At 37.4% G+C, this 21,998-nt stretch overlaps 2 protein-coding genes across 2 annotated transcripts; one reads left to right on the top strand and one right to left on the bottom strand.

Moving 5' to 3' along the window:
- Positions 1-2,423: 2,423 nt before the first annotated feature.
- LOC123525129 (uncharacterized) lies at positions 2,424-7,453 on the bottom strand. Its single transcript, XM_045303899.2, has 3 exons — positions 6,740-7,453; positions 5,775-6,052; positions 2,424-3,580 (listed from the first exon to the last, which is right to left on the bottom strand). The coding sequence occupies exons 1-2, from the start codon at positions 7,262-7,264 to the stop codon at positions 5,783-5,785; spliced, it is 795 nt and encodes a 264-aa protein (XP_045159834.2). The 5' UTR covers positions 7,265-7,453; the 3' UTR covers positions 2,424-3,580; positions 5,775-5,782.
- A 4,914-nt stretch (positions 7,454-12,367) lies between these two features.
- LOC128549247 (uncharacterized) lies at positions 12,368-13,987 on the top strand. The gene has a single exon (XM_053525767.1). The coding sequence runs from the start codon at positions 12,368-12,370 to the stop codon at positions 13,985-13,987; it is 1,620 nt and encodes a 539-aa protein (XP_053381742.1).
- The last annotated feature ends 8,011 nt before the right edge of the window (positions 13,988-21,998 follow it).

Here is a 21,998-nt window from a genome sequence, read left to right on the forward strand (position 1 = left end):
CCTACCCTAGATTTTTGGCTCGACCCTAAATGTTGTTTTTCTTTTTTGCCTTGGAGATTTTTTTTTTTCAAATTTTGAGAAAAAGTTGCAAAACTGCACTTGTTCTGCTTTAAACATGGTCAGTGATGTTAGAAGTCAGCTTACTGATGCTCTAAAGGTATAACCCCCTTATTTGTATTCATCTTTTGACACAAAAATGATTTCCGAAAAGTCCCACTTAATAAAAAAAAATCATAAAAAAAAAACAAAAACAAAAAAAAAAAACAAAACAAACAAATTCCGACCTACCTATCCTAATTATTTTGAGCATGTTACACGAAACAAAGAATTTGTTTTAGGCCTAACGTAGAAACAAACAAACAAGAAGTTTGGCGTCGCCTGAGCAAAACGAGCACTGGGGACTGTAGATATGGACACTTACTCACGCTAAAGCTGTGAGTAAATTAATTATTCTCTTATCTCAATTAACTAATAACATAAAACCAAAACATGAATAGGTTTAAGGTATATATTTGGCAGCAAATATCGCGAACAATGTACCGCGGAGTAAATATTCAACAATACAAGATGTCAAATTTATGTTGTCCTCGACAGTGCCCTCGTCTCTTGGGATGACTTTGTGCGATTGTAAAAATCTGAAACGACACTAATATAAATGTGAAAATCATGTTAACATATAGATGCTATAAAATGAAATACCTATTTTACATCTATTGTGCTACAAAGCAATATATTTAAAATTAAACATTTCACTTTAAAATATGGAAGTCATAATGACAACTAAATGGATGTTAAGGCGGTTCCCTTCTTAAGAGTTGAAAGCCTCGAACAAATTTACCAAATTATCAAATTTAACTGGGAGGGAGGGTGGGCATAAACGTATGTTTGCTGCCAAATTTTAACCTCGAGTGGAGATAAAGCGCGAAAAAACCTATATATACTGGCAGAATTGCACGAAATGTTCGTGCAAAAGCCCGCCAAAACATATACAATAGAAACCAATGAAGTATAAAACTAATGAAGGATACTTAATTTCGAAGCGATAATAATTACATTTACTCACGCTAAAGCTGTGAGTAAATTAATTATTCTCTTATCTCAATTAACTAATAACATAAAACCAAAACATGAATAGGTTTAAGGTATATATTTGGCAGCAAATATCGAGCAAACAAAGAGAGTAATAAAATTTATATTTAAAATATACTTATACGGATACAATTACCATAACCATTCCATGTTGTCTCCTTTAAGTATCAAATTTCGTCTAGATGATAATTTTGTTCCCATATAGACTTCAATCGACAGAAAATGAAGACTTCCAGCACAAACGCTGTATCTTTACTGTTTATGAAATTAGTTTCGTCTGAAATAGACTGTGAAACACCATTGAAACAAAATGACCGACTAAGCATTTTAATATATTGACAATGAAATGATGCCGTATACAAGTTCAAAAAATCAATTGTCAAAACTTACAAAATAAAAAAGCGGTTGAATCAGAAACTATTAAAAACACGAGATATTAGACCAAAGAATCATTTTAAATGTTTTTAATTTTATCTATAACAAATAAAGAATCAACTTTTTGCAGAATATTCATAATTACATGACTTATAAAAAAGGCACCTCTTTAATATTGTACACTAAATTGTACTGTTGGTTAAATATTTTTCAATGCATATGATGAAAATTGTTATATATACTGAAAAAAGTAAAAAATGAATATTTAAGCATACCACTAATTGCTGAGCACAAAGCAGCTGTGACCATCCACCACTTGCAGAGCACACAAGAAGTGATGACATTCCGTCACCACGTGGCATTCCGCCACTTGCAGAGCACAATTTGGTGACATTCCGTCACTTGCAGAGCACATAAAAATTAAGTAGCATTCCGCCACTTGCAGAGCAAAAATTGGTGACATTCCATCACCACGTGGCATTCCGCCACTTGCAGAGCACATAAAAAAGAAGAGTAGCATTCCGCCACTTGCAGAGCACAAAAAATGGTGACATTCCATCACCACGTGGCATTCGGCCACTGCAGAGCACATAAAATATGAGTAGCATTCCGCCACTTGCAGAGCACAAAAAATGGTGACATTCCATCACCACGTGGTATACCGCCACTCGCAGAGCACATAAATGAAAGGTAGCATTCAGACACATGCAGAACACAAAGTGGTAACATTCCGCCGCCATGTGGCATTCCGCCACTAGCACAGCACCAAAACAAAAAGAAAGAAAAAGAAATAGGTGACATTCCGACAGAGCACATACAAAGTGTTACTCCGTTACTTGCAGAGCATAAGTAATGACAACATTTAGTCGTCATGTAAGAACTGCCTCTTGCGAACACGCACAAAAAAGCTATGAAACTGAATCTATTACGTCGAATCAAATGAATCATGAAACAAGAAATAGCTTTTAGTTCATTATATTCTAATAGAAATAATGGAAATATTAATTATTTGAAAATATCATTGATCTATTTTCAAAACACATTCTCTCTAATACAAATACAATGTTAATTCTACATAGCAATCACTTATCACACACAAGATAAGTACATGTTTATAAGTCTAAGTTCAAAGAGACTGAGAGACGGTCTTTAAGAGTGTCTTTTACATATCCGTCCCTAGCTGAAACAGATTTCCATCTCCCATGTCTCTGCCACAATCTCTCTGAGGTATTGTTGTTAGCTGAAACACTAGCAGCACCAGAACGAAAGCTATGTAAACTATACCGAGAAGGATCAAGACCTAACTTTGCAATCCTGTCTTTAAACAAGCCACGTACAGAGGAGTAAGAAAGTGGATTGGTTGATTTTTTACGCAAATAGTATTTATGTTTAGTTTTACAAAAGTGCACTTGTCTAAATATGAATTCTTTTGATTCTGGTTTTATTTCAGCTTCCAACAAGTACCTCTCGAGAATTAAAACGGGACAGGAGAAATGCCCCGTACGAGCAATAACAGCAGTGTTTCCGTCCCTTAAAACATCAGTCTTTGATTTTTCTACGAAGATTTCACAATGCGTGTCAAAGAATTGAATGTCTGATCTTTTGATATTCAAAGATTCACTAAAACGAAAAAATCCTGCGAATGTCAAAACAAATAAACACGTTAATCTCAAGTCTAACAAGGAACTGTTCTCAGCAGCAAAGTGCGTGATAAACTGTTTTAAAATATCTGTGGTAATAGGCTCCTTCTTGCTAATAGGCTTTGAAGCAATTCTTATGCAACCGTTTAAACATAATTTTAGCCACTCATCGGTACAAGGATTTAATGAAAACGACAAATTATGCGCCCAATTAATAGCATAAAAAATAGAATTTAGTTTAGATTTACTACACAAATGTTCGCCTTGAATAGTAGACACTAAATGGAGAAGCGGGTAAATTTGAAAGTTTCATTTTTTCGCACCACTTACTAAAATTCTTGAAGGCGAGAGAATAATTCCGTGTTGTGGATGGTTCCTTCCCACGTATACATGCTTCTTTAACTGCTGAGAACAGGTCTGGTTGAACGAATTTCGAATGTCTTCTAACATCATTCACCTCTCAGTATTAAACAAACCTGTAATATTGCATTTAAAATGTTTGTGATATATGAAACAATTACACGAAAGGACATATTCAATCATTGAAGATTTTGAAAAACATGACTAATTACATAAATAAGTATAAATATACTAGCATAAATGTCTCGTGAAATATTCTAAAGCAATCGTTGTGTTAAAAGCTGCTACACTTTCATTTAAACACATTCCATTCTTATTACAAGTACTTTACTGGTGAAGCTAGGTGAACCAAAAATCGATTCTTTGTTACGACGTTGCATATAAATACCCTCTGGATTATCAAATAAGAGAATATCAGAAATGTAGTCCTTGAATAAACTTCTGTCTGAAAATACAAGAGGAAAAAATGGACTTGAAGGCCAGTAAGGAGCTACTATAGTTCCTTTTGCCTTACAGTGTAACAAAAAATTCAGGGTTTTTGGAATCAAATAAACTGGTGGAACCAACCAGTTATTATCCTCTTTCCATGATACTGAAAATGCGTCTACGGCCTCTGTACTTGGGGACCAAAACAAAGAATTGTAGCGGGGTAACTTGAAATTATAATCATTAGCAAAACGATCAACATCATGCGGACCGAATATACTATCAATGAATTCAAAAAATTCAGGAGTTACTCCATAGTCATCATAATCTATGAATCTACTTAATTCATCTGCACGCGTATTACTAGACCTACTGATCCATTTTGGTTCGATGGAAATACCATTAATAGCACACACTGTAAAAATCTCCAACGCCAAAGTCTGTAATTCAACATTCATACTACCTTTCTGAATAATTTGTACACAGTTTTTACTATCTGTATTCCATATGACATGCTTGCCTGCCAGCTGATCTTTGAATGAACATAGTGAGAAGTTAATAACTAACAATTCTCTGAATGTAGAACTGCGAGATTTCTCAGATTCAGACCAAACTTTATGAGCTATGGCATTATCGCATTCTATGTAAGCCGCACCGCCAGTTGCTGAGGCATCTGAATACACAATGCGAGATGGTAAATATTCTTGGAAAAGCTTTTTACTAAAACTGGAGGAAAAACATTTTCCCAAATTTTGGCAAGTAAAACAATCTGATATATCTAAGGTTCGATCCCACGTGACCCTTGATTCAATTTTACTAAAAAGAATTTTAGTTTGTAACAAGCACACATTACCAAGGACTGGTGCCATAGAGATGATTTTTCCGGACAGCTGCGCCAACTTTCTTGCGGACGAATACGGAAAAGCTTGTAATAGTTTAGTGAGACAGTCTACAGTATTTTCAATCCGCCTGAGAGGGAAAACGTAAACGTGCTGACTTAAGATCTAAGACTAAGCCAAGCCATTCTAAGCATTCAACTGGAAGAAAAATAGACTTCTCCAGATTAACTAAAAACCCAGCTTGCTTTAAAGTGCTAAGTACAAAATTCGCATCAGCCTGCGCTAAATCAAAAGTTGCATTTATTCCCCAACCATCATCTAAGAAAATAACAATTCTTAGACCACTCGACCGCCAAAATTTTACAAGAGGGCGTAGACCTTTAGTAAAGATATAAGGCGCTGACGATAATCCAAATGGGAGTACAGAAAAGACAAAATATTTGTTTTTTTCCGTTGAAAGGCCAAGGGAAAAACCCCCGTGTGTATGGTGTATGGGCTTAACAGAGAAATGATGGTAAACCCGAAGTCAAGTCAAATTTATATAATAAAGCCACCAGGCATTAAATATTCTTTTGCAACCTTAAAATCTTCAAATTTAACCTTCCGCTTTTTAACATACGAATTCAAAACACTTAGGTCTAAAATCAAGCGCTTTTTTTCCCGAAGTATTATTTGAAGCTACTGAAAGAGGATTTACATTTTGCGGCACAAACGGGACTTCGTACACACATTTTCTTTTTTATTAGTTGGTCAATTGTATTCTCTACAAAGTCTTGATTTTTTAAAGCAGAAGCGTTATTTTTCATAACGAAAGGAGGAGGTTTAGTAGTAAAAGGTATAACATAGCCGTCTTGTATAATAGATAGAATGTCAGTATCCGCCTTAATAGTATCTTTCCAAAATGAAAAACAGTCTTTTAATCGGCCCTTTACCGAGGCATCTGATACGGTAAGCGAACTTTCAATTGATTTACAGAAGAGTGTGTGAAAATCTATATTATCGTCTGATAAATTATCTGACAAGAGCAAGTACTTATCGTCCTCACATTGAAAATCACTGGCATTGCTTATCTGCTGATTGGGGCTTGTTCGTTGTGGTCTCTGATGAGGTGACTGGACCTGACGGCAGTCGCGAGAAGTTACTTCCCATGGGTCCTGTAAAGGTTGCGTTCTGCGCAAGTGATGGCTGTAACCTTGCTGCGCAACCGGAAGCGAAATGACCGGAGTTCCCACATAAGAAGCAGACGACTTCTCTTTGGATAAACCTTCCTTGCTGTCCCGCCATGGTAGGTCTTCCTGTAGTCTTCCGAAAACTTCGAAAAGACTAATAGAAATATTTTGATATGAATATTAATGAACATTACTAAAATAAGTAAAATTAGAAACACATTTAAAAGTTCAAATTTAATAGATTTGTTTTTGTTTAATTAACGAGAATTGATAAAGCTTAAAAACAAATATCATAAAATACATCAAAATGTATAAAACGATGACAAAATGTCTTAATTTACATTCAGATTTTTTTTTTTTTTTTTTTTTTTTTTTTTTTTTTGACTTTGTAAAAAGACAATTTATCGTAATCATTTTATAAGTATGTAATATTTGTGAAAATGCAATATTACCATATGCAAATTACCTTGATTCTCGTATTTCATATTATTCCCTATAAACAGCTCACGTACAGTATACAACTACACAAATGGGCTTTTTTCAAATATAAAAGGTTGTTATAACATCATAACATGACTTTGAACAAACAGATAAAATAAAATTAGAATCAGTAGTTTTACATAAATCTAAAATCTATAGTTCTTAAAAATAACTTTAGTCTAAAAATATATAAGTAAACAACAACAAAAAAAATTAAATAAAGGAATTTGGCGGACAGACGTAGATTCGATCTTAAGACCTCTACGTTGCGAGTCGGGCGCGTTACCTCTAGACCACTGACTCTACCGGACAAAATGTGTTAAAGCAATAAATAAGTTATTTTACCTTACATTTAACTTACATTATTGTCAGATGAATTACGACTGTTAATGTCGGGGGTTGTGTCAAACTTCTTGGATTTTTCCAATTTTGCCTTGGCCCTCTCCTCAGCCCTACGTATCTTTTTATCATCGTCGGAGTCACTGGCAACATCTATTTGCTCATACTCTGCTATCGTGGACCATCCAGACGGCGAGGAATCTGCGATTCTAATCAACTTATTTCTATGATGTAATTTTTGCTGAGCTTCATTCAAATACTCTTGAGCTTTAGAGGCGTTTCTGAGACTTATGGCTTTCTTAGTAGTGTCAAGCAAATCCGAAATTTCAGAATTAAATTGAAACTGTTTCTTATTAGAAATGCTCTTGAATGAAATGTAATTATCACTTCGTACCTTCTTCCTGACGTTTTCAGCTGTCCACTCAGAATCCTCCTTCAGATCACGTTTGAGATCAGCGAATTTCTCGTCAAAAAATCCTTTCAATTCCTGCGCAACTTGTTTCCTCAATTCAGAAGATCTTTCGTCGCCATTTTCTTGGTCGGACATTATAACTTCATAAACGTATGTTTGCTGCCAAATTTTAACCTCGAGTGGAGATAAAGCGCGAAAAAACCTATATATACTGGCAGAATTGCACGAAATGTTCGTGCAAAAGCCCGCCAAAACATATACAATAGAAACCAATGAAGTATAAAACTAATGAAGGATACTTAATTTCGAAGCGATAATAATTACATTTGTCGTCTGTCAGTCATGGAAAACAATCACCCACTGTTCACACTACTGGCACCAGATCAGAAAGAAAATGCCTCTGTACATGTTATACCTTACCCCTAGGTATTCTATAAGAACCATGGTCATGAACGGGAAAATATACTAACCCATTTCAATCGCACATTTCTCAATTAAAACCTGGAGTTCAATAAATGTGTAGTGCGGATATTGAACAAGTGATAATTTATTTTCTACTGTGTACCGGTCACACTTCTTCAGTATTTCTTATCTTAGAGAAACAATGCGTAGTTTATAGTTTCATCAACGTTACAGAAAAAAAAACTTGCGTGAACTTCCCTGTTGAAGTTCCGGCCTAGATTACAAAACTATTCTGATTGGTTGATGTGAAAATGTAGGTCAGTCGTCATTCAACTACACGTGTTCGCTAATATGTGTATATGCAGCATAAACGTGCAATGTGAATAAAATAATCAAAACAAATGTATACCAATGTATGACTTCAAATTCAAAATTATTTCCAAGATGAATTTCATTCATCATTTTGAGTTTTATTGTAAAATTGTGAACATTTTGCATTCTGTTTCCCGCCTAACATGTGCACATCGCTCTGACCTCTAGACCGGATGTTCATTAGGGAAATTCACGCAAGTTTTTTCTTGACGAAAGCATAAAATATGCGAAGTATCTCAGCAGTATGAAATAGTGAGACAATGCGACTGGTACACGATGGAAGATAAATTACCGCTTGTTCAATATGCTTGGTACCCATTCATCGAACTGCGCGTTTTATGTGAGAAATGTGCGCTTGAAATGGGTTAGTGCATTTTCCAGTTCATGATAATGGTTCTTATAGAATACCTAGGGGTAGGGTATAACGTGTACAGAGGCATTTTCTTTCTGATCTGGTGCCAGTGGTTCACACTTCCCCTCTTTGCACACAGTGGACTTACACCTTTTATAGTCATTGTTTGGTCTAATGCAAATATTACCAGTAGATCTAATATGGGCGTCAATGTGAATAAAACTAAATCTGGCCTTGTATACATTGAAGTTTTCAGGCCATCTGGAAGAGAACGTGTGTATGCCAAGGTCAAAATTGTTAAAAAGACAGTCTGGCTTTAAAATTGTCACAAGTAACATCGGCTGGATTAAAACACACTTGTAAAACAAGCAGTTCATCTTGGTCAAGATATGAGTATTTCTTTCAAAGTATACGTCACTGATTTATAAGCATATATATTTATTGTATTCTAACAATATGTGATTGACGCACACGCTTGTTTCCCTTTGCCTATCTCGGTTGTGCAACCGTATTCTATGACGACCATGCCTGTTTCTCTTTGCCTATCTCGGTTGAGCAACCGTATTCTATGACGACCATGCCTGTTTCTCTTTGCCTATCTCGGTTGAGCAACCGTATTCTATGACGACCATGCCTGTTTCTCTTTGCCTATCTCGGTTGAGCAACCGTATTCTATGACGACTCATGCCTGTTTCTCTTTGCCTATCTCGGTTGAGCAACCGTATTCTATGACGACCACGCCTGTTTCTCTTTGCCTATCTCGGTTGTGCAACCAAAATGATGCATTCAGAAGCTACGCGCTGCATTAGAACTGGTCTTTAGCTTCATGTAGTTGAAACATCCCAGTACGAGAAATTATATCGCTATCAAAAGAAATAATCCATTTTTAAATGCTTACATGTTAGTGGAAATAATTGCAAATTTTCACAAAAAAAGTAATAAAATATTATTTCGAACATGGATCTAACTCTATGTAATATGTCCCTTAGATAAGTCTCTAACAGAAAATATTAAAACTGAAAAAAATGTCATAAGATGTTGCTCAAATTGAACTGAACACCTTTAAATGAGAAAAAAAACAAAACATTTTGTAAATCATATGTTCATGTAAAAACATTCACTTAATGTCCCAATGAATGTCTACGGAATGCATTAGGTATCACTGAGATAACGTCAACATTTTCGCACCAGGCTTCACCATCGTCGTACTGCTTTCCTAGGAGTGAATAATAAATATCATATACCGATACATGTATATATACCCCATGTACACTGTTACAGGAAGTATTCAATAGTATATATTTATGTCAAAAGTGTCAGATTTCAGTAGGACAGAAAATTTCAATTGTTCACGGGCGGCTGGCGTGCAATATTCCGATGACGTAACGTTTACAGGGGCATGTTAGCAGTATTCTGATGTAACGTAACATAATTTCGATGGCTGTCACACGGTCACTTGTAAACAATACTCACGACTAACTATGATCGCTGGCATGTCACAACCACTAGTGTTACAACACCTGACAACGAATTGCGCTGGTCAGTTCCACGATTCTCTAATGAATAGCTTAACGTGCTGGCATTGTCACACGCGCGGATGCGTGTCAATACTCTGCGACGTAAACTTGCGTTGGTTCCATGCTGGACTGGTACATATACACTCCGACGACTGGGTGCGGCTTGCGATGGCGTTCACACCGGCGGCTGTGTGTACACACTCCGTATGACGAATGCTCGTGTCACACCTGCGACTGGTGTACAATACCCGACGACATAACTTGCTCTGGCGTGTCACACCGGCGGACTGGTGTACAACACTCCGACAACGTAACTTGCGCTGGCATGTCCAGTACTCCGACGACGTAACTTGCGCTGGCTTGTCACACCGGCGGCTGGTGTACAATACTCTGACGACGTAACTTGCGCTGGCGTGTCACACCGGCGACTGGTGTACAACACTCCGACGACGTAACTTGCGCTGGCGTGTCACACCGGCGACTGGTGTACAACACTCCGACGACGTGACTTGCGCTGGCGTGTCACACCGGCGGCTGGTGTACAACACTCCGTTGACGTGACTCGTGTCACACCTGCGACTGGTGTACAATACTCCAACAACGTAACTTGCGCTGACGTGTCACACCTGCGACTGGTGTACAGTACTCCGACGACGTAACTTGCGTGTCACAACTGCGACTGGTGTACAATACTCCGACGACGTAACTTGCGCTGGCGTGTCACACCTGCGACTGGTGTACAGTACTCCGACGACGTAACTTGCGCTGGCGTGTCACAGCTGCGACTGGTGTACAATACTCCGACGACGTAACTTGCGCTGGCGTGTCACACCGGCGACTGGTGTACAATACTCATACGACGTAACTTGCGCTTCATTTCCTGCATTCGCTTCATTTAAATTTCCTTATTTTCATGTTTTTATGAGCTCACCTGTTAAATTTGGGAAAAATAATAAAATCAAGTTTTCTTAAAGGTAAGAGTCTTTATTTCTTCGACATAATTACCATCTATGAATTACGTCGCGGTCGTGTGTAGCAGCAGCCACATACACTTTAAATGTGGTTCTAATATTGCCTTTTCGAAAAACCATTTTCTTTCCTTCTTCTCTTTTTTTTTTTTATTCCCCCCCCCCCCCCCCCCCCCCCCCCCGAATCGCGCTTGTATTTTAATTCTTTTATCTATATTTCTGGTAAGAACGTATGAATTCTCATAACGGTGTGTTAATGGTGAAAATTTTTAAAATATTACAAAACAAAACCATAGCGATTTTATCCCATACCTACAAATTACAAGCATACTGAAGCATACAATACAAGTCTTAAATATCTTCATACACAATACCTAGATCAACTGCTAAACGTCGGAAAGTACGTTACGTTACTATTTCATTCGAGATTATCAAACAATGTTTTCCGTTACCGTTGCCACTTTCAATACCCGAAAGTGAGCACAAAAGACAACTCTGTCAGTCTTGTTCGTTTTGTTGCATTAACTCCCATACACTTTCCATCATATCGACATATAGCATCAGTATAGATATATAACGATAAGTATTGAGATAAAATACAGAAAGGTCAGTATCGATTTAGAAAGGTAAGTATCGATTTAGAAAGGTCAGTATCGATGTAGAAAGGTCAGTATCAATTTAGAAAGGTGTATCGATTAAAAAAGGTCAGTATCTATGTAGAAAGGTCAGTATCTATATAGAAAGGTCAGTACCTATGTAGAAAGGTCAGTATCTATGTAGAAAGGTCAGTACCTATGTAGAAAGGTCAGTATCTATGTAGAAAGGTCAGTACCTATGTAGAAAGGTCAGTATCTATGTAGAAAGGGCAGTATCTATGTAGAAAGGTCAGTACCTATGTAGAAAGGTCAGTACCTATGTAGAAAGGTCAGTATCTATGTAATGTAGAAAGGTCAGTACCTATGTAGAAAGGTCAGTACCTATGTAGAAGCAACAAAACTACAGGAGCATCAGTATCGATATAAAAGGATCATAGTCGATACAGAAACACCAGTATAGATACTAGAGGAAAGCTGTAGAAAACATATTTAACTCAAGTCCAACAAAATATTAATATAAACTTAAGTGTCAAATTTCAGAAGCGTAGATCTGTAAAATTACTGGATCATATCAGTATATGATCAGTTACACTGAAAAACACAGACAAAAGTAATGTTTGAGGACGAAAGACTGAATTGCTAGTTTGTTGTCATCATTTACCAAAATATCACCATAAGTTTTAGTTAAAAAGCGCAGAAATTTAAAACGGATTTTTACCTATTGTATTATGGCTTGCTGTACCTTAAAACAATCGTAGTTTTTCTCTTGAAGACGCTTAACTAGACAAAATATTACAAATTCTTTAGGACAGATAAACAATGAATATATGTTTATTAGCCTAAATAAAATGAATGTTCAGCAAATCTCCAAGGAAGAGTGTAAACATTAAAGCTTAGTACATGCGATTTTTCATTATTTTAAACTTACTGGAGTTGATTTCGTTATGTCAGAATATGTGTTTGCTGAGAGAAAATGTTTTATTTTTTAACTAATAAACTCGTGCTATATGTGTTAATTCTGAAGAAAAATGATGGCGCATGGAAAGAAAAGTATTAAGTCTTCTAATCCAAAACCATGTGATGCAACGTCAAGGACGTCTAGGACGGATAAAGATTCTGACGTCACGGACGATTATGACCGTCCTCTGCAGTGTCCATCACATTCCACAAGGGTAATGAATCTTTACTGCGCTTTTTGTGAAAAGCCAATTTGTGACAAATGTAAAACCACTGCGCATGCGCGGCATTCGACTGAAGTCAAAGGAAACAGAGCACTGGTCCGTGCAGCAAACTACAAACGAAAGTTTATTCAGAAAATGGTGGACAGCCGTAAAATCTCAGTCATTCCAAGAATCAAAAGTCTTATTGTTGAATTATCTGAGAGTAAGACAAAGTTACACGGTCGTGTGGAAAATGTTATCAAACGATATCAAAATTATGCCAGTAAACACCGCGATAAGTTGATTGCCCCGGAAGAAGAATGGGTGAGCGAAATCGTTTTCAAGTTAAATAAATATGTCAAAAATATGGATGAGAAAATCATGTTTCTAAAGGAACAGTTATTCGATGTACAGGCCTCCCTTCAGCTTATTCAAAGCGAGTTAGATTCAATGAGTCATGCGGAACTACTTTTAATATCTAACACACTACGTTCAAATCTCGAATTCATCCATGAACCAAAATGGCCATGCGAGGAAATAATGGTCACTTTGAAACTTCAAACAGTTCCAGACTTTGGTTCAGTGATGTTCCAAACGGATAAATATTCCGATAAGAACTGTAGTGTCACTTTTGATCACGTGATGGCTGAACCAGTTATATACTCCAGAGTTTTTGATACAAGACTGCCTATTCCGAAGAAAGCACTCGCAGACGAAAATGCAAAGATTTCGCTGGCGTCTGCGTCAGAAATGTACGTGTCATTTGGGGAATATATAGTAGCATATACACTGGATAGCAGACGATATAAGAAAGCAAGCAGTAACATACATTTTACATACATAATGACAGTGCGAGATAATATTATTGATATCTCGTGCGAACAGAACGGGCACCTGTTCTATCTGACACATAATGCGGTGAATTCAATCACAGACCAACGAAAAATTCGTAAATGTTTTTCTTTAACTGAGACACCCAGCGCTATATGTGTAACAACAGATGGACATAAAAGTGTGTTCATCGCCTTCCATGATGCCGGCAAGATATTCAAATACGACATGAAAGGTGAAATCCTCATGGAACTAAGTCATCCTGATCCAAAAATGGTTTACCGTCCAAGACATATGGCCTTGAATTACATTGGTGACCTTTTCTTCTCCGACGATATCTCGAACATTACCATCTTAGACGAGAACGGTATTTGGAAAGGGGCTATAACTCGTGACGCCAAAACAACATCTTCTTGTGGACCATTACGGCCAACAGGAATCGCTTGTTCATTACAGCGGCATGTCTTCATCATTGACAACAACGCAACAACAAATGTTCATATTTTCAGTGAGGACGGGAAATACCTACAAACAGCTGTATTCAAGAACCTTAAAGACGCCTATGTGTTGAACATTGACCGGTCAGGTGACGTGTGGATAGCCTTCAAAGACGGCCGCATCCGTATTTATAGACCAAACTTTATTGGTGACTTAGACTGACCGGTCAGGTGATGTGTGGATAACAATCAAAGACGGTCGTATCCTTATTTATAGATCAAACTTTATCTGTGATTTAGATTGACCAGAAGGCCGTACCAAACTTTATCCGCGTGATTTAGATTGACCAGACGGCCGTACCAAACTTTATCCGCGTGATTTAGATCGACCAGACGGCCGTACCAAACTTTATCCGCGTGATTTAGATTGACCAGACGGCCGTACCAAACTTTATCCGCGTGATTTAGATTGACCAGACGGCCGTACCAAACTTTATTCCGTGATTTAGATTGACCAGACGGTCGTACCAAACTTTATCCGCCTGATTTAGATTGATCAGACGGCCGTACCAAACTTTATTCCGTGATTTAGATTGACCAGACGGCCTTACCAAACTTTATCCGCCTGATTTAGATTGATCAGATGGCCGTACCAAACTTTATCCGCGTGATTAAATTGACCAGACGGCCGTACCAAACTTTATTCCGTAATTTAGATTGACCAGACGGCCGTACCAAACCTTTTCCGCGTGATTCAGATTGATCAAACGGCCGTACCAAACTTTATCCGCGTGATTTAGATTGACCAGACGGCCGTACCAAACTTTATCCCCGTGATTTAGATTGACCTGACGGCCGTACCAAACTTTATCCGCGTGATATAGATTGACCAGACGGTCGTACCAAACTTTATTCCGTGATTTAGATTGACCAGACGGCCGTACCAAACTTTATCCGCGTGATTTAGATTGATCAGACGGCCGTACCAAACTTTATCCGCCTGATTTAGATTGACCAGACGGCCGTATCAAACTTTATTCCGTGATTTAGATTGACCAGATGGCCGTACCAAACTTTATCCGCGTGATTTAGATTGACCAGACGGCCGTACCAAACTTTATTCCGTGATTTAGATTGACCAGACGGCCGTACCAAACCTTTTCCGCCTGATTTAGATTGACCAGACGGCCGTACCAAACTTTATCCGCCTGATTCAGATTGATCAAACGGCCGTACCAAACTTTATCCGCGTGATTTAGATTGACCGACGGCCGTACCAAACTTTATCCGCGTGATTTAGATTGACCAGATGCGTACCAAACTTTATCCTGATTGATACGACGCTACCAAACTTTATCCGCCTGATTTAGATTGATCAGACGGCCGTACCAAACTTTATCGCGTGATTTAGATTGACCAGACGGCCGTATCAAACTTTATTCCGTGATTTAGATTGACCAGACGGCCGTACCAAACTTTATCCGCGTGATTTAGATTGATCAGACGGCCGTACCAAACTTTATCCGCCTGATTTAGATTGACCAGACGGCCGTACCAAACTTTATTCCGTGATTTAGATTGATCAGACGGCCGTACCAAACTTACCAAACTTTATTCGTGACTTAGAAAAAGATATTAAATATTGAAAAGCTTGACTATCAAACTCATATCCCTATAATTTGTTTTTGACACTGATAAATTCTAATAGAATATTAAAAGTATTAGTAACTTTTCTTTAAATGTATCCATATGATCCTTCAATAAAATAGTTTCAGATACTACCTTTAAATGTAAAAGCTTCTCAGATACTACCTTTAAATGTAAAAGCTTCTCAGATACTACCTTTAAATGTAAAAGCTTCTCATGAAATGAACTTAACTTGCCTTAATATATAGACTAATTGTATTGGCAGTGTTACATTCATATCTAAATGCCATGTATATCAGTCTTATGTCACTTTTAATGGTACTACAATATTTCGCAGAAATCCTTGGCTATGTTATATACATCGTAAAATCCCCAAGTTGCCAGTTAAGTTTTGGGGAAATGGTGGCTAGGCCCGTAAGGAAAAGGGGCGAGAGTGGGGTGGGGGGGGGGGGGGGGGAGCGGGCATTGCGCCGTAAGCACTATTATAGGGGAAAATTGAAAAAAGCAATATTTTTCATAAATATGTCACACAAAAACAGAAAATGATTTTAAGCACATTGTCTCATGTTTAAATGGTACAGTTATATATTTTTACGTACCCACCTGTAAACTTTTCTTTACTACTGTCTTTCTGTAGAACAACGTTCTTTAATGCACACTCTTATTTCAGATTTTTGTGCGCTTTTTCATAACTACAGCTACTTTGCTCAGTGTATATATATGACTATACCTGATACAAAATAGAGTAAGATAGCTGCTTAAGATATATAAAATAAAACGTTTAAGGATTATAAAGGAGCGGGTTAACTTACAACCTAGTGACCTAGTTTTTCCTTTCACATGAACATCATGAAAACACATATAAATAATCATCTAACACTCTGGAAATAAAGTGTGGTCAAATCTCAACTTAATACATTCAGCACTGTGCATACTGATATATCAATTTAATAAAATGTTTCGACATTAAACTGGTAATACAAAAGAATACATTTATTTTGTGGCGCGTCTTTAATTAAATTCAAACTAAATAGTAGATAGATGAGATGGTATAACTTAAACTTTATTCTATAATGCACCTGTCAATATTTTGCCCGCCCGGGGGAGCGGCGGGCATACACGGGACTTTAGACAGAAGACCATTCCGACAGGCGGGAATTTGACAAACATTTGATGTATAACCAGGCTCTAGGGTGGGATTTAGACAAAAAAAGGTTGTCTCTAGGGTGGGGATTTAGACAACAAAATTTTTGAAATGTCAAATTCCCCAGGCCGCTCGCCCCCCCCCCCCCCCCCCCCCCCCCCCGGACGGGCAAAATATTGACAGGTGCACAATACTTGATGCAGAAACCTTGTTGTGGTTAAACATACCTTATTGAATGGGGAAGTTTATCTTTCATACCGACTCTTGTCATACCTGGCCGTGTATTTTAATATAACAAACAACTGTACGATTCACTGAACATCTAACGTAATTATATCAACATTAAATGTAAAACCTACATGTTTTTACTCTTATCTACATTTAAATCGAACTTAAACAAACCATGTGAAAATGAACGCGAAGTACGGAATGATACGACAGCAGTGAAAAAATGTAAATCTATCCGATCATCTATCCTCAGGTCATAATTCTTGATTTTTACAGACTTTAGAAATATGTCAATATAACATCTATAAAATATCGACTTTAGGCTATATTGTTTCACGTGCTAGTATTTATCTTAATAAAGTTCTCTTTAAACTGTATCAATTGAATTGCAACTTCCTGTGCAAAAATGTCCTTAATCAACAGCATTGTCGCATCCCAGTGCGTACCAGTTAGAGGATCGAGGTACACATGCGCATCCACGTGATTTTTGAAGTCCCGCCAGGAATGACCATACGCTCTGTCCACTCTATCGCTACCAGTTTGTCGACGAACTTTTTTCTGCTTAATATCCGAATGGTGAAGTTGGATGGAAACTACTCTTTGGTCGAGATACCAATTTTCATTGTCACCTTTTTGAACGTCTTCTTCCGAAATGTTTCTACCATAGTGTACCTGTAGCCAGATATTGAGGTACGAAGAAAATAACTCACTATTTTTTAATGGTTCCAAGTCCATAACTTTTATCCAATTGCGTGCGCTCATTCCGATTGACGTCATTGGTTGCATTAGTACAGACTGACCTTTCCAGCTAAAAGTCCCACAACAATCCGCATTTAAAATGAAAATCTCACTCCCGTTCACCATGTCGTAAAATTCACCCTTTAACGGCACAATATCAATATCTGACGTCATTACAATCTCGTCAGGTTGTATCCAAGGGGCAACTAGAACAGCAAATGACCTTGACACCTGAGCATATGAAACAGGATTATGTGTGACTGGAATGGTGACAAAACGTGCAGTATTGTCAATATCCAGTGTCGTCTGCTTTACTAACTTAAGTAAGGTTGAATTATTCCAATATTCAATATCACCAGTGACAATAATTAAAGAATGCCAGCCAATCCGTTTCCAAGCAGCTATTGTTAATGGAAGACAGAAAATATAACCATTTGACATTTTAGGATTCACAGCTATAGAAATTACTATCCAACGTGACGCCTTCGCCGGACTGTGTGAAACTGACGAAACATTTCTTAACGCCGAAGATTGAAGTTCTCCAGCGATTTTGTCCGCACTAGTGAGCATGCGCGGCACGGGGAACCCACTTCCGCGACTTTCGCTAAAACGCAAGTAAATAATATCCACAATTAGAAGGAGTATTAAAACAATAACACTCAGTTTTCTAACATTATCACAGCTAACCATCTTTCTACAAATGTGTAGCATTTAAATGTGTATTCACGCGTTTAATGTTATTTACTTTTATACTATGTTAAACTTCATCTCGTCTGTTTCATGGCCGGTTTCTATCACTATTGAGGTGTTCATAATATAGTTCGTAAAAGTTGTTTTACCATTTGCAAATATTTGCTTTACAAGAAGTTGCAAAGCATTCAAACATATTATCAAAGACAGAGAGATGCTGACGAGAGAAGTTTTCGCCTTTAATATTAAAGGGTGACAGGTTACATTCTACCAATTCAATTCCTTATTTATTTCATATTAATAACAAAACATTCAGACCTCATTTTCAGCACTTTAGAGCATTTCAATGATATGAAAACCATAATGGTCATTTAGTATAACAAGTCTTCTTATCAAAAATAGAAAAATATTGACATGTTATGTTGTATATAAGAAAAATAATCTGTTCTGAGAAACATCAACCTCTAAAAATGTCCCCATGAAAACAGCCGTTTAGCAATTACGCGTAGGTTGACATTTTTCGCAAAGAATAAAACTTATTACAGGAAATTCACAATGAAAATGGTCTAGATCTTTTCTCAATACAATAAGCAATAAAAATAAGCCAAAAATTTTAACTGTCACCTCCTCATGTCACTCATTATACCAGATTTCATCCATAGCATGGAATTACATTTTGGACTACTTCACATGTAACACTGAGTAGTCACTTCCGGTTTGGTGTAATCCGTCCATAAACAAGAAGTAACCCGTCATTTGACCAGCAATTTCTTGAAGAATGAAAAGTGAACCATTTCAGAAGTTTTCATTATAAATAGAAGTTTTATAGAATCTATAGTGTAGTTCGGATACATTAGGTTGGGGTTCATGGCCACGAAAAGGGGCGTTTAAATGAAAAAAAAATCAATCAAGTTGTTTGTATATCCACACCTATCAAACTGATTTCCAAGGTCAATGACCGCTCTGTAGATGATAAGTCAAGGTCGCAATGATGACTAAAATGATGCCCAGTTAAAGCTTTGAAACATTTGTTTTTTCAGCTGTAACAATGACTAACTACAAAACCAGGGGACGTAAATTCGAGCCTTTCTCCTCCAAATATAATTATTCAAGTTTAGTTGAGAGTCCCGTGTATCGGTCTTTGACACGTTGCACGATAAAGAAGTTCCTGCAATTGGAGCATCTTCTGTTTCTTGCACTATCCTGCAACTAATTTATAAACAGTCTTCAGGGAGAACCGCCCATATTCAGGGAGAACCGCCCATATGGGTTACCGGTGGCCACTATAAATAAGCTTACAATAAAAAAAACTTTCAAAAATACGAACTTGCAAACATAATACAAAACACTTCCTGTGAATGAATCATAGTGCTTGTGTAGACAACAGATCCAATACCAGAAGGTTTAAGTTAAAAAAAAAAAAGAGAAGAAAATAAACAACAACACTGTACTGGGGGAAACATAAAAATTTCCGCCGTCAAAGGCCATACAAATCCTTGCTGTTTTTGTCAGTTTGTCATGAGTCTATGGCAAGAAAATGGTTTTGAATAGCGGGGACAAGCTTGTGAGTTCAGACATAAGCTCTGCAAAACGTTCAAGCAGCATGCCTCCAGATCGTTCGACAACAAATTTTTTTTTTAGATATCTTGAAATAAATGCTATATTTCTTAAGAAGGCTTTAAAACTTAAATACTGGCAAACTTTATGTTACGGAAACACATGAGAATTTGCTGTTTTTGCTGTTTTTACTACTTTTTACGATGAAAATCGAAAAGCGTTTGTCACGCTTTTACTCCAAGTAAACTGTCTCGATATAAATATCTATATTTCGCAACTGTCTCGATAATAAATATCTATATTTCGCAACTGTCTATTATTCCATATTTCCAACTTATAGCATATTTAGTTCGACACAAAAATGTTGATTAATATTATTTCGCACGGTCTCGGTTCGATTCTGAACGCGGTTTCTTGTTTTCTTATTTCGCAACTTTTAAATAATATCTTTTAGGATAAAAAAATCATATTTGAATGTTCATCATTAATCAATTTCCAATGTTGAAAGAGAACTATTTTGCAACTGGGCATCGCTTTAAATTATTAGTATTCGCCAGAACTGATCGATTATCAAGTCTAAGTTTGAACTGCTTATAAAATTTATATTTCCACTGTTGTTTAAAAAAACTATATTGAAACTTTCGATCAAAGCATCTATTTTCGCAAGATGTCTGATAATTGATCTATATTTCGAAAACTGTCTCGATTATAAATATCTATATTTCGCAACTGTCTTGATAATAAATATCTATATTTCGCAATCATTAATCCCTATTTCAGCTATAGCGCTATTGGTTACGACGACGGAATGTGTTTATTGCCGCGGCGGTCCGGGGTTCGATTCCCGACGCGGTTATCTTTTTTTCTTGATTTGGAACTTTTAAAATATTTTAGGAAAAAAAATCATATTGTAATGTTCATAATTAGATCAAATTTCAATTTGAAAGAGAGACTATTTTAAGCCAAATCTGGAGGCATGCTGCTTTAAATGTTGTGAGTACACGAACCCAGGAACTATCGAGTTTCAAGGTCAAAGTTGAACTGACTTACAGGAATTGTTTTCTGGTTAAAAAAACTGGAAAAGCTTTGACCCACAAGCACTATGTTTCGAAAGATGGTCCAGAATGATGATCTGACTTACCTGTAGCCATTAGATGACCGGGCTGAATTTTGGGTCCAAAGTGCATCTGACCTAGAAAGGTATTTGTGTGAGTAGCAAGAAAATACGTGGGCATGTAAAAGATACAGAGTACAAAGCGGTTGGCATTAGCGCCGCTTTAACAGGTGGAAATTACTGTAGAATAGAAGATGCTACCGGTAGTAGCACTCCTTTTTTGAGCGCGAAAAAGATATAGACGTCAGCGCCCGCTCAAATGAAACGTAAATTTTAAATAAGAAAATAGTGCAATGTTATCATAGAGAAATAAAATGATGTCATACACGTTACGGCTGAACTATACACATTATGGCTGAGTTACACACGTCACGGCTGTCAAGGTTAAGCTATACACGCCACGGCTTAGCTCTACACGTTAAGGCTGAGCTCTACACGTCAGGGCTTAGCTCTACACGTTACGGCTGCCCTATACATTTACGGTGGAGCTATACACATCACGACTGACATTTACACGTTACCGTTGAGCTATACACGTTACGGCTGAGCTATACAAGTCACGGCTGAGCTATACATTTAGGGCTGAGCTATACACGTTACGGCTGAACTAAACAAGTTACCGCTGTGCTATATACGTTACGGCTGAGCTATACACGTTACGGCTGTGCTATACACGTAACGGCTGAGCTATAAACTTCACGGCTGAGCTATTCATTTACGACAGAACTATACACGTTACGGCTGAGCTATACACGTTACGGCTGTGCTAAACACGTTACAGCTGAACTATACACGTTACGATTGAGCTATACACGTTACGGCTGAACTATACACGTTACGGCTGAGTTATACACGTTACGACTGAGCTATACAAGGTACGGCTCAGCTATACACGTTACGGCTGAGTTATACATGTTACGGCTGAACTATACAAATTACGGCTGAGCTATACACGTTAAGACTGAGCTATGCACGTTACCGCTCAGCTATATACGTTACGGCTGTGCTATATACGTTACGGCTGAGCTATTCATGTTATGGCTGAGCTATACATTTATGGCTGAGCTGCTGAGCTATACACGTTATGGTTGAGCTATAGACGTTACTGCTGAGCTA

The sequence above is a fragment of the Mercenaria mercenaria genome, chromosome 16 (genome assembly GCF_021730395.1).
Source record: "Mercenaria mercenaria strain notata chromosome 16, MADL_Memer_1, whole genome shotgun sequence".
NCBI lineage: Eukaryota > Metazoa > Mollusca > Bivalvia > Venerida > Veneridae > Mercenaria > Mercenaria mercenaria.

Excerpts from the sequence above, each read along its gene's own strand:
- LOC123525129 (XM_045303899.2), bottom strand. The coding sequence starts at position 7,264 with ATGTCCGACCAAGAAAATGGCGACGAAAGATCTTCTGAATTGAGGAAA. Across the intron at positions 6,053-6,739 it reads GTAATTCATCTGACAATAAT|TCTTTTCGAAGTTTTCGGAA; the intron begins GTAAGTTAAATG and ends TATTTCTATTAG.
- LOC128549247 (XM_053525767.1), top strand. The coding sequence starts at position 12,368 with ATGGCGCATGGAAAGAAAAGTATTAAGTCTTCTAATCCAAAACCATGT.